This window comes from Martes martes (genome assembly GCF_963455335.1).
Source record: "Martes martes genome assembly, chromosome: 11".
In the NCBI taxonomy this organism is placed as follows: domain Eukaryota; kingdom Metazoa; phylum Chordata; class Mammalia; order Carnivora; family Mustelidae; genus Martes; species Martes martes.
The window spans coordinates 52,965,284-52,979,346 of NC_137899.1; the positions used below are offsets into that span (position 1 = coordinate 52,965,284).

Genomic DNA, 14,063 nt, shown 5'->3' on the forward strand with positions numbered 1-14,063 from the left:
AAAATTATTTTCCAGTTTGAAAGCTTCCCTGATTACAGCCGAATGCAGTCAACTAGATGTAAAAGTTAAGTAATACAAAGTTACTACTTCTAATGATAGTAGATATAAAAGCCAATATTTTCCTGGCACAGAAATAACCAGAATGAAATAAAAATCAAGCCCCATTTGTTTTGCTGTTACTATTTTTCAGGTTTTGTATACCTATAAGTAACCAGGGGAAAATTCTGTGTCATTTTGAATAAAATATATTTGCTAATGGGCTCATTAGAAAATGAATAGCTCTAGTACTTAAAATTGTGATTGTTCCAACAGTTACTGAAGATACTGAAAGTTCAGGTTCTTTGTTTATTGTATGTTACTCCATAGTTGTATGTTCTTTATATATAAAGAAGGAGCATGCTTCCTGAATGGTACCATCAACATGGAAAAATATTAACTTTGGTTTTTCTTTTAAGGAAATAAGATGCTAAATATCATTTTCATTCACGAAAAAAGTTAGACAAATTCCTTTGCAAATGGAATTATCTTTACTGCTGAATTAAACTTTATTATTTTCTATGCATTCCTACTGATTTATATGTGTACAGAAATAGATCATTTTAATAACTTTGTGCATCCTTTCAGTGCAATGAACCTATTACTTAGAAATCCTCACACACAGCAGAGGGCATGACAAAAATACACAGTAACAAGAGAAAATAGTGCTGGCTTCATATTGCTTATTTGCATTTAACTGTTTTACAGCTGCCTCCTCAAAATATAAGCAAGAGAAGTGAATAACAAACTTGTTAAGTTTTTGCGTTTGGGGACATGATAAGAGATGAAGGATAGATGCTACAAAGCCCACTGAACACCAAACTGGAATAATAATAAAGCTGTCTTTCTAAATAACATGCCTGTGCCTGTCAGTAGCTAGTTTATTTGCGTTTTTCACTGCTTTGTTTATATTAGTGCCCCCCTCCCTCCTGGGTGCCTCCAGAGTTAAACAAGCAGGTATTTACCTCCAACTTAATCCTGAGCTTTAAAAATATAGACCAAACTCTGAGGTTCTTAAAATTTTCAATCATATTTATTTATTGCAGAAAAATAATATACAAAGATATTTACAAAACAATCATAAAAATATGAATGCATTTAGACACCGGATCTATTTGCATTTTACCATGGGTCATCAATAAATAAATAGAATGTTGTTTTTTGTATTTTAAGTTTTTTTTTTTTCTCTCAGAGGAAGGCTGTAAAAAGGAATTAACTGACTGTGATTTTGCAAGTCAGTTTGATCCCCGTATTTTTATTTCTAAAGACGTTCTTAAAATTCCTCTGGTTGTTACCATTTTAAAATGGAGAAAGTCCATAATGATGCCTTTCCTTTCAGTGGCTGATTGGCACGACCTCTTGAGAATGCATGCATGAAAAAATAAAAATAAAAACATTCTTCGTCAAAAAAAAAAAAAAAAGGAACACAAACAACTGTTCAGACTTCTATCAGAATGTAGAGGTGTGAGGGTGGTGCCGCTGCCCGTCTGGGAATCACTGTCCACGGGCCTGTCTCGCTTTCTCTTTTAAAAGTGCGCCCCACGCCCTGTTTCTTTGAATTTGGGTTCTGCTCTTCTAATTTCCAAGAAAATCTTTGGCATATATATTTATTTTTAGTTATCCAGCTCCAGAGTCTCTAGACTGTCCATTTTCTCCTTCTCTGGAAACAATGACATCTGCAAAAACCCAGAGAGGGGGGAAAGTTGGTTATTGTTTAGGTCTTCGTGGCTGCTTGCTAAGACTAGTGAGCACTGTTCTTATCACCACTACTGAGAAATTACGCTGAACAACCTGGAAGGATTTCAGCCCAAGGGCAAGAGGAAGTGGGTGGGCGGAAAGAAGGAGGAGGTGGAATTTGGAAGCATTTGTTTTAAGGAGAACGAAAACTTAAAGCCAGAAGAAAGGGAGGCGCTGGCAAGAAAGCCGTCCTTACACCCATGACCCTTGAATCGCTCTCAGTCCGCCCTGCTGTCTGTCACGCACACTCACGCACACGTACACTCCTCAGCAGGGCGCATCCCCCTCTCCCTAGCCGGGACCGACCTGCTTTTCGGGGAGGCTCGGGGGTTGAGGTGGCGGAGCCCGGCTGGCTGGGAAGGCTGAGAGCGGGGTGGGAGAGGGAGCTGAGGAAGGCAAGGTGGACGGGGAGCCGGCCCGGCCGTCAGTCCGTCTGCCACCTGAGCGGCGGAAGGGCGAAGGGGCGCGGCGGCGCCGGTTCCTTACCTAGGTCTCCGGCCCTGCCGAGGGGGTGGGGATCTCCGCCTGCTAGTGGGACGCGGACATGGACCAGGCCCCCTCCATCCTCCAGACCGAGAAGGCGTAGCTGAGCCGCTCGTGGGCCACATAGCTGCAGCTTGCCATCTTGGAGTCCAGCTCGTCGCTCTGGAGGACCTGGTAGAGGAAGTCGATGTACCTGGCCGCCAACTTGAGGGTCTGGATCTTGCTCAGCTTGTCCGAGGGCAGCGTGGGGATGATCTTCCGCAGCGCGGCGAACGCCTCGTTCAGCGACTGCGTGCGCTGGCGTTCCCGCACGTTGGCCATGACCCGCTGCGTCTGCAGCTCCTCGTACGACTGCGGGCTGCCGCCGCCGCTGCTACTGCCGCCGCCGCCCCCGGCGCCGCCGCCGCCGCCGCCGCCGCCGCCCGCAGACTTCTTGCCGCGCTTGCCCTGGGCCGGGCTGCCGGGCTCGTCGCCGCCTCCGACGCCCCCGCCCGCGGCCCCGCCGGGCCCCGCGCCGCCGCCCGCGCTGCGCCGGCTGCTGCGCCGCTTGCGCCCCCCGCGCTTGCCGCTCGGCGGCTGCTGCCGGTCCGGCTCCTCCTCGCTGTTGCTCAGGCTGTCGTCGGCCGGCGAGACTGGCGAGCTGGACACGTCCTGCATCATCTCTCAGGTGGCAACGCGCGGCCTCGCAGGCCCGGGGCAGAGGGGCGGCCCGGGAAAAGGAGGAGAGCCGGGCGCCTCAGCCCGCCAGCTTCCCCCGCGCGCGGCGCCGGCCCGGGCGGTGCGGCCCGCCGAGGAGGGAGCGGGAGGAGGGACGGGGAGGATCTCCGCGGGGAGGGCGCGCGGGGGAGGCGGGGAGGGAGGCGGGAGGGGGAGGGGACGGTGCGGATGGCCCCGAGGTCCAAAAAGAAGGCGCCCAACGGCCGCAAGCACACCCTGCTCGGCCTCTCGGAAACGCTGCCGGTGCCGGCGAGCCCGCGAGGTGTCTGGGAGTTGGACGAGAGCTGCAGACTTGGAGGCTCTTATACCTCCGTGCAGGCGGAAAGTTTGGGGGCAGCAGTGTCATTGGCCTGACGTGGGGAGGAGGGACTTTTCGAAGTTTTATAGGAAAGTTTCCGCTTTCCAGCCCCCCTTCCCCGTCCCCCCCCCCCTTCCTCAGGGTCTAACAATTCGTTCTCCCAAACCATTCAAAAACGACCTGGCTCCGGCGGCCGGCCCCTCTGCCCGCCTCCTCGCTGCCCTCCCCCTTCCCTCTCCGCCGCCCTCCGCAGGCGGGCGCGGGGCGATTTCCTTCCGTGCCGCAGCGCGCGGGCCGCGCCCCCGCACCCGAGCGCAGCCCCGGAAAGCGGCCGGAGGGGACCTTTCGGCCCCGGTGCCCGGTGTCAGTCCCTCCCGGAGTGGCTGTGACAGCAGCGGCAGCAACAGCTTCTACGCAGTGGGTGATGTCTCATCTCGCCCCTGTATCCTCTAGGTCCGTGGGGCCGCTTTGGGATGGATGGGGTGGGGGCAGTGGCAGGAGTACTGGCAACCGCGGAGCTTCCCCCAGTAGCCAGGTAGACGGGCCCCCAGAGTCGCAGAGGCCAAGCAGCCGCGCCTGGCCCTGAGCTCGTGGGCGTTTTTGAAGACGTGGCCGCGACGCGGGGACTGCGGATCTGCTCCCCGGCCTGTTCTCACCCCTCCCTGAGAAGCATCTGGGCCTTCCTTTTCCCTCCACAGTGACCCGATCTAAAGGTTCTTACCACTCAAAAGTCTACACCTCCAACCGTGCTAGCGACAGTTCGTGCTTTCTCTGCAGGCAGTCCTGTCCTTGGAGAAGGCACCGGGGCCAGAGAGGGACAGTGCAGCGTCTTTGCTGCGGCCCTGATCTCCTAAGCTGCCAGCCCAAGGTGGAGGACCCTGTGGGCATTTCATCCCAACCCTACTCTCAAAGCCCCACATTGTGGTCTCTAAAGGTAGGCTCATAAGAGAGAGAGAAGGGGTTCAAGCCCCCGAACACACGCGGCTGACGGTTGTGAGAGGCACCTTCTCCACCCTTCATTCCTAGTAGGTGGAGTGGGCAGTTACGCTGCGTGTGACCCAAACGCGTTCCAGCTACTTGGACACTTGTATATTTTAAGCAATTCTAATACGTTAACAACAAGGAACCCCAGAGCCCTAAAGAGGGTGTTAACGCAGATTCTGGCAAATCAGAGGCAACAAAAGTTGGTGGGCTGGAAGGAAAGCCTCGGAAAAAGAAACCCCTCTTTGCAATGCCAGACTTGTTTCTCTTTTTTTGGAACGAGTTGGGATAGAATAACCGTTTCGTGTTCATCCGTTAGTTGCAAGGCAAACTAGAGGTCAAAAGCAGTAGTCGGTTTTCAGGGGGATTTAGGGGTGCTGAGGTTGGATGCCCTGCGCAGGCCGCCCTCCGCTCACGCTCTCCCCAGACAGGACTGTCAGATGAGAATTAACTCAGCGAAAGGCCCCATCCTGGGCCTGACGGATGGTGGCGACTTTGGGTATGGGGAGGAGGAGGGAGCCCAGGCGACTGGAGGGCAGGCCATGTGGCTGTGCCCCGCTGAGGCTCACAGTTTCAGTCCGGAAACCCTGGGGTCTGGTGCGCCTGGAGCAGGCTGAAGGGCTCAGACTTCTGGGGTGGGGGGGAGGTGAGGGCAAGAGGCATCCCTCTCTCCCATGGGGGTCCAACAGGGGCTGTGCCTTCTTTGGAGGTGACTTGCAGGATTTGGCTATCACCATTTTTACAAAGATTCAGAAACAATGACCACAGCGTGCCAACTGGTCTGCCTGGAAAGTCGCTGCCCTCATTTAAAATGAGATCCTGTCTGAAAAGTAAGGATACCTCCACTTACTAGTATGCAGACAGGTATCCTTAAAACCAAGCGTACTGTGTTAAGTCAGCCTTTTGTTTACAACTCCCGCCTTCAGGATTTTATCTCTTGGAAGCTGAGAATAAGGCAGGAATTCTGCTACACTCTACCAAGTGTTCTCTTTTATAACTCCGAATTGCCGATTATTCCACAATTTTTATTTGAAGGTGGCTGCAGAAATCTTGAAAATTTTCCACCTTCACGTCTCTCTCTTTTTGAAAGATCAATCTCAAATCTTAATTTTGTTTTTCTTTTCCCTTTAGTGGAATTCTTAAAACTAAAGAGATTGTTTAATTGGGCTTTTTCCTTTGTGGCTATGGGTAAGCAAGACAGGAAAGTGTGCGCAAAGTGTAAAAGGAAACCTTACCTGACCAAGGGGATTTGGGGTCGGGGGCTGGAAATGAGGGCAGAGGAGCTGGAGGAGAAATCGAGTCCACAAAAACACAGCAGCCCCGGATCATTAGCCAGCTGGACTTGCAAAGTCGCCAGTCTCCAAGACTGGTTCTTAAACAAGTGAATGGAACCCTATTCTGGTCACTAAACTTCTAGGGGATGAAGAGTGCCTGGCCACTGGGTACCAGGGATCCCCCCCCCCCCCCAGGGCTGAGGCCATGCCCTGGATGCCAGAATGCTTATAAGAGAGTTTAAAATGAATGACCTAACCAGAACCATCTCAGCATGGAATCTTCCTGACAGAGTCACAATGAATGACTTTAGTTCTGTGAAGAAATTTCTCTTGAACTCTTCGAAGGAGTGGAGGATGAGAATGAGAGGGATTCTGAGTGCCTACATGTTACTTTTTGAGCAGAAGGCTGTGGTTTGCCAAATGAATTACCTCTCAGAATGTCTGGGGCTTGATACTCCCTACTTTGCAAACTGTAATATTTCGTGGCCAGATTGTCCCACCCTGTTCATCTGTAGCTGCATCCTACCTAACATTTTATCTAACAATTTTCTTGTCCACACTTGCTGGGGAAAGCAGACTTAGTTCGAGAATCCTAATTTCAGGCTCTTAAAAACAGTTTTAGAAATTTCCCTTTGGGGCTGAACTCAGCTTGACTTGAAGGACGGTAGTGGAGAACTACCTTCTTTGGGAATACTGGATTAATTGGAATTAAATCATTTTGTCTACTTCTAAAATAAATTCCCTGAAAAAAAATTAACGGAAAGCAAAAAAGTTTTTCTTTTGCACTCGGATATTTCAAAACGAGCTTTGTTTTCAAAACTGCAAACTTGGCATGTTTGCAGTCCTTCCTGAGGAATGTGTGCTGTGTTAAAAATTGAAAAAAAAAAAACTGTTAGAAGAAACAAAGTTAGGAATCTCATACTGAGCATATGCAGTAAGTATGTATGTATCTGTACTTTTCCAGTTTGAATGTATAGGCACTGGCATTTTCTTAGCAACAATCATTTATAAATACTTTTAGAGAAGGAAAAGAAGCATTTATACTCTATATAGAATTGTTGGCAAGATAGTAAATTTTGGAATTGGGTTTGCACAAGAGGTGAGTATTTGAATCTGTTCCCAGTCTTTCTTCTTAGTCTTGGGATGACCTACCACCTGCAAGTTGGCTTAGAGTTTTGTGAAATAATTTCTCTGAATTGCATGAATAAAGCACAGGAGCATTCACACAGAAGGGGGCGCAAATTGGAAAAGGCTGCAGTTGAATTAGAGTGTACATCTTAGATTTCATCTTGTTTTGAACACTCCACAGGGATTGCCTAGTTTGATAGTGAAGTAAGAGAATGTTATCAAAGTGGAATATAAAGTTTGTGTCAGCACGAGTGATTTCTCTGTGTAGAGCAGATTCTTAGCAACACAGGCAGTCTTGATGGTGTTTGAACTCCTTGCACTAAATAAGTCCTTCTCTTTCTCTTAATGATAGTTTAATTCATGAATTTTTTTAAAAGATTTTATATATTCATTTGTCAGAGAGAGAGAGGAGCGAGAGTGAGCACAAGCAGACAGAGTGGCAAGCAGAGGCAGAGGCAGAGGGAGAGGGAGAAGCAGGCTCCCTGCCAAGCAAGGAGCCCGATGTGGGACTCGATCCCGATCCCAGGACGCTGGGATCATGACCTGAGCCGAAGGCAGCCGCTTAACCAACTGAGCCACCCAGGCGTCCCTTAATTCATGAAATTTAACTGATTCTGTATTTCTCCTTCTGAGCTCCTTAAGGAACTAAAATTATAAAACGGGGAAACTTTTAGTCCAGAAATAAAATGAAAAGAGTATGGCATAAGAAACTGAGTTGCCAAGAGCACCTCAAATGAGCAAATCAAATTTTCAAATAAATTAATCTTTAAAATATCTGACATTCTGCATTCCAAATGAGGATAAGGCAAAGAAGCATGATATGCTGAACTTGCACGTAGAGTGGAATCTGCGTGTGCAAAGTTCAGAGTCTTAAACAGCCTCCCCCACCTACCCCCACACGCATACCTTTATTGGCTTACTGGCTGTATAGGCTAGAGGGGTCGTGTCCCTCCTTAGCTGCCGGTTAACCTTGATGAAATACACTCTCACCTATTTCGGGGAGCTGCTGGAATAACTGAAGAAATAATGGAAGAAATATGTAGTTATTCATGGAGGCTTGTATCATGGCCACAGGCTTCCTGCTTAGTAAGCATTTTTATCTTCTCTATTTCATCATCAAGCAATTTAAATCTAAATCTAATGGTTTATATTTTATGTTTTTCCAGATAAAGTTGCTTTTCTGATTACTCATAACTTTCATCTCTCTGCACTTCAAGGGATTTCCTTTTTTCACAAATGGCTTTTCCTGAAGCCTTAAATCCTATTTCCATTGTTTTGATTGATTCTTCCTGCACAAAACATGTTGTTTTTGCCAGTGACCACAAGAGGACACAATTTCCTAGAGAACTTTGTTTTTAAAGAAACTTACAGAAGAAGAAAACTAACAAAATAGCAAAAATACTGCACAATCTGTGACTGTCATTTTGGGTATGTCTGTTTGATTTATGTCACTTTTATTAATTGAAAAATATACATGAGTTGGCATTCAAACGTTAGGTTTTTTGGAAGATTCTCTCTTTTCTCTTTATTGTAGAATGCAAAAGAAAAACGTTTATGAAAATAAATCAAAATACTACCATTTTAAGGGAAAATGTTTATTTTACGTTAGTAGAATTTTGTACAAAACTGAGTGACCTGGAATTTTGCTTTCTCAATTTTAGAACTATGTTTGGCAATGTAAAACAGTTGTTTTTTTTTTTTAATATGTGACTATTCCAAAATACCTTTGAAAGTTTGAATTTTTAATTTTAACATTTCGAATGTCTTTACGTGGAAAAAATGCACGGAAATTATGTTTTATGGTTGCCGATTACATTTTAATGCATATCGTAGGTTAAGAACTAAATTTTTTTTCATAGATAGGGAAAAAGAACATTCTTAAGATACCAACTCCCCACACTTCCCCAAATTATTATGCACACTGTTTAATGTAAGATCACTTTCTTCTTTCTTATTACTTCTCAAAAAAAGTTTTAGAGCATCCCGATTACTTTGTAAATTAATAATACATTAAAATGAATCATGTCTTGATATTTTTCTAGAAGAATTTTACGGTTGGGTTCTGGTAGAGTGCGATTGCCAACCCGGCTGGGGAAATCCCTGCTTCATTTGGAACTCAATGCTTTTCTTTGTTTTTTTTAAAGATTTATTTATTTATTTATTTGACAGAGATCACAAGTAGGCAGAGAGGCAAGCAGGAGTGAGAGGGGGAAGCAGGCTCCCTGCTGAGCAGAGAGCCCAATGCAATGCCATGCGGGGCTCCATCCTGAGATCCTGACCTGAGGCGAAGGCAGAGGCTTAACCCACTGAGCCACCCAGGCGCCCCCTGGAACTCAATGCTTTTGCTTTGCACTTGTATCTTCTTGCAGATACTTTCCTAATCACATTTTCTGAGACCCTGCTGGAGGACCAAAAGAGCTGGAAAGAGAAGAGAAAAAGACAAGAAGGAAAGAACAGTGAAAATAAGGAGGAGATCAAGAGCGAAAAGAATGTGAAAAGAGTGAAAGAGAGAGCTGAAACAACTGACCAAGACTGATAGAGAAAAAGAATGAGGCTTAATATGTGGGGTCAATGATAAAAGGCTTAAATCACAAGAGACAGAAAGAATTGCACTTAGTGGGAAGCAGAAAGGTACCAAGATTATTTGCCTCGGTTTCTGCTCAAAGAGACTGTTGTAAATAGCTACCTCTCCCTCTGTATAGGCATTTAATTTTAAAAATCCCTGTCACTCTCTCTGAAGTCCTAACAAGACATAAGGAACTGGGTGGAAGGCCATGAAACTTTAAATCGAGGTTAGTGTTCATCTAATAGATACGGTCTATCCAGAATTAGAGTGAAGATGATATATGTTGTCATTCCTGCCTCTCAAGATGGCGGAGAGGAAGATATCTGGGGGACACTGGTGCCATTACTCTGTGCAAAAGGCTTTGAACCCTGGTAGGATTTTAGAAATCCTAGCTCGTCATTTGTTTTCTATTTGACTTTGGTCTTTCCCTGCCGTTAGCCAAGATCAATACCTTTGCCTTCCCCACCTCAGATACTTACGGGAAGACATAGCTTTAAGTGATGCATTTTATTCTCACTCTTCCCTACTCAAGACCTTGAGGGACTGTAAGGTTCTGGTTCTGCCTGATGGTACATTCTGAAGACCTGAATTCTGGTTTCAAGTGGCACTAATTATTTACAACATGTTTTTTGACTCTTTAACAAAAAGAGGTCAGTCTCTAATTATGCTAGGTGCTTGTAGTAAGAAGATATAGTCCCTGACATCAAGGATGTCCCAGTCTAATGAGAAGTAAAACATGAAAGCAGTTTTGTAACACAGAGCACTAACTGCTGTCATAGATGTTTTTACAGAGTGCCAAGGAAGGGCTGTGAACTTGGTCTGAGATGACAGGATGGCTTTCTGGGTTGGGAAATTACCTCCCTGCCATGGGAGCCTCCAGCTACACTCCCGGGAAGTCTGTCCCAGAGAGAAACACAAGCCCACAGACCAAATTAAAATGCACATGTCACATGGTTTATTCACTCAAAACATACAGCAAGAAAAGGAAGCCAAGTAGGTTAATATGCTAGAATAGGTTGCAAGCATGCAGGGAGGTCCATGCTCCCCAGGTCCTGGAGTACACAGGTTCACAGTGATCTCTCCCTCTCTGTCCCTCTGTCAGCCTTCCTTGCTGATGGGATGGTTAAAGAGGTCCAATGTAAGGGTGAGCAGTGATGGAGGGTGCCAGGAGGTCAAATAACTTGCTCTATTACAGAGGGCGAATGGTCTTATCCACAGCGGGAACTTGGCTCTTATCTTCTGAGCAGCTATGGATTTTAATCTTCTGGGCCAGAAAACAAGAGGCCCAGGTAGGACGCTACCAACAGGGGGCCCAAGATCTCATGAATATGGAATTCCCTGAGAGCCCCATGGCTATTTGATGTTACATAATTTTTCTGTCCCTTCCTACTTACTTTAGTGATGTCTGAGATGTCCTTTTGTTACTTATTTCCATACTTAATGTCATCTATTTTCTTTGTCTTATTTCTATGCTTCATGTCCTCCATTCTCCTCAGCGGAAGTGAATATTCATAAATATGACAGGAGGCACACACTGCAATGTTCCTGAAGTACGCTTTATCTCAGCTTCACTTTAGAAGGGCACCTGGATAGAAGGTTGGAAAGACCCTGGGAGCAGCATGGACACAGGCAGGGGTGCAGGAGCCTGCATGACCTGCTCAGGGGCTTGGGAGGAGTCTTACAGGGCTGGAGAAGGAAGGCGTGTGAGGATGTCTGGAAATGACACAAAGTTTAGATCACTAACTTTGTGTGCCATGCTAAGGAATTCGGGTTTTATTCTAAACGCAGTTGGGAAAACTGAAGAATGTTAAGTAAGGAAAGGACGTGATCAGATTTATATTCTAGAAGTATCACCCTGTGAACAGACGGTGTGGGGATGGGTTAGACAGCTATGTGGTTATATTTTGGAAATTCTTGCATCAACCCACAATATACATTATGTAAGTACATCAATTGACTTATGTGAATTTATACATGGTAATAGCTATGGGGCATGTGAACAGGAAAATAAAAGCTGAGAGGAAAGGACTGGATTCAGGGAGATTTGGAAACATTAGTTTCCTCATCTATCAAATGAAGGAACTGGATCAGTAATATAAAAAAGTTCAAAAATGTATAAACTTGAAAGGATTTTTGAAATTATCTCATCTGACAGGTTTATAGATAAAGAAGTTTTCCCTGTGACTGCTTTGAACGCCACAATTTGGCAATATCTGGAACCTGCAAGCGTTTTCCTCAGTGGTGAGAATGAGTTTCCTTCTGTAAACTGCTTGTGGCCAACTGTGGGCCTAAACTTTTGTACCAAAATCGAGTAAAACAGGCAGAAAAGTGGTTTGAAGGGGAGCAGGAGAGGCTTCCTCCAAAACCACTTGGTTCTTCCCATAGTCATGCTTTAAATCTTTCACTGATAACTCATTAAGTTGGGGCCTGGCATTGTCCTCTCCAGGCTCCTCTGTTGGAAGGCAGAGGCCTCAAGGTGAGGTAACACATTAGCTCACTAACACCTTTAAGTGAATTAGTTTGTATGACATTTTTCTCAGGAAAGGAGGACCCCAAGGTAGACGAAGGACACTGGGACAAATTGGAGAGCTGAGACTGAAAGTCAAAGAGAGTTGTTAAGAAAGGAATGATTGTGGTACTAAGGCCTTTGCCATTTTTCCAAGGCCTGTCCGAGCCTTCCATGCCTGCCCTTCAATGTGGCTGATGTCCCCTTCTCCCTTTTGGATTCAGTTCTAGAGAGAGCACAATGAGATAGTGAGGAAACAAGAACCCACTGGTCTTGTCTCATCATCTTGGTGTCTGCCAAGGTCTTAGAACCTTGAACAATGTTTATCAAAGAAACCATCCTCTTCTATTTCACTATCAGCTATGTGTTAAGAGCAAATATTAATCACAGTCTCTTTGCTTTAATTATAATGGAACCATTTAGATGTAGTTCTGTTCAAGAGTGGAACGGTTCCCATGGAATATGAAAGACATATAATGACTGAGAAAAATAAAAATAGCCATTAGTAGTCATAAGCAACTTTAATGACAATTTTAATTTCACAGCCAAGTTTTTGGGCCGGGGATAAATAATTGTTAAAAATATTCTGATGAGAAACAGAGATGTTAAGTTGAAGCATATTGGCAGACTCAGACTATCTAAAGAACAGACACTGCAAATGAGTTCTGTTTAGTTTGTTTTTTAACAGGGCCATTCCCCAAAATAGCCTATACTCTGATAGGATTATTAGGAAAAATCAACTCCACTTCTTGGTTCCTGTAACATTTATTCACTCTTAAGTTCATTATATTGATTCTTACATGACAAATCGGGCACCCAGATATTTTATAGAGATTCATTAAAACATTTTACAGTACTTTGTTTAATATACATTTTAAATGGGAGAGAGAAAATTTCACAGCCAGCTTTGGTAAAACAGAATGACTGTTGGATTTTATTGGTGAATGCGTCAGCAACAGAAGCTTCAGTCGCAAGGTGTTTTAGCGTTTGTCATTTCCCTGGCAGAGGATCGTATTATTGGAGAATAGGATAGGATAAGATGGGGTAGGATAGAATAGAATGCAGATTAAGAATCCATGTCATTTCCTTAGATTAAATTAGATAATCATTTTTGGTTTAATTTATTATGAAATTCTTAAAACATTACAATTGCAGAACTGAATAAACTATTTTTAAAAAAAGCACTTCAGTAAACTCATAGACTGCTAGCGCTAGAAGACGTTTTAGAAGTCCAGAGCACTTCTCCCTTCTCTGACAAGAAAGAATGATCATGAGGACACTATGCTGAGTGAAATAAGTCAAGCAGAGAAAGTCAATTATATGGTTTCACTTACTTGTGGAGCGTAAGGAATAACATGGAGGACATTAGGAGAAGGAAAAGAAAAGTGAATTGGGGGAAATCAGAGGGGGAGACGAAGTGTGAGAGACCATGGACTCAGAGAAACAAACTGAGGGTTTTGGGGTGGGGGGGACGGGTGAGCCTGGTGGTAGGTATTAAGGAGGGCATGTATTGCATGGAGCACTGGGTGTGGTGCATAAACAATGAATCTTGAAACACTGAAAAATAGAGTAGAATAGAATAGTCATGGAGAACAGTGTAGTAGATGACAGCCTGGATTCTGGAGCCAGTCAGCCTGGGTTCAAATATGGCTCAACTTCTCACTACCTGTGTAACCTTAGATGGGTTACTTACTCCCCCAGGCTTCCTGTGAAGGAGAGAGAATATGTACATCGTCAGTGGTTGTCATGAGTATTTAAAATGGTGTCTGGCACTTGGTATGTGTTTGATATTATTATTTTAAATAAAGACTAAGTTATGTATATCTTGTAGATGTTGATGTAGCATTTGCATTCAATTCTAAGTGCAAAAGAAGGGTTTAAAGGGTAAATGAGGAAAATAATTGATGATCCAGTTCTGTCTGAAGAGCAACTATTCCTATATTCCTGTCTCACTCCCTGAGGACTCAAGGTTCAGGGTGGGGACACTAATTGGAGGAGGTTCAATAATTTATCTATGCCCTTGCTACCAAGAAATGGTAACAGGAGGCATATGACCTCCATTTTCCGTAGTAGGTGGTATGTTGTCTGAGCTAAAGATTCATATTCAAGTGTCCACTTGATATGACACTTTCTCACAGACATCTTGAATTTATTGTCACTCTCATATAACTTGTTCCTCCCATAAGCTCAGTAATTCATTTATCTCATTGCTTAGCCTAAAAACCTAGGAACCATCATTAACCCATCTCTTGCTCTCAGACCACCCTCTCCTCCATCCAAGTGGTCACGTGGAGTACAGTCTCCTACCAAGACTGACAGACTGGGTGTTCTCATGGT

At 44.9% G+C, this 14,063-nt stretch overlaps 1 protein-coding gene across 1 annotated transcript; it reads right to left on the minus strand.

The window, feature by feature from the left end:
- Positions 1 to 1,052: 1,052 nt before the first annotated feature.
- TWIST1 (twist family bHLH transcription factor 1) lies at positions 1,053 to 2,916 on the minus strand (the record flags this gene model as incomplete). Its single annotated transcript, XM_080818861.1, has 2 exons — positions 1,053 to 1,712; positions 2,260 to 2,916. The coding sequence occupies one exon, from the start codon at positions 2,914 to 2,916 to the stop codon at positions 2,302 to 2,304; it is 615 nt and encodes a 204-aa protein (XP_080674987.1). The 3' UTR covers positions 1,053 to 1,712; positions 2,260 to 2,301.
- Between the last annotated feature and the right edge of the window lie 11,147 nt (positions 2,917 to 14,063).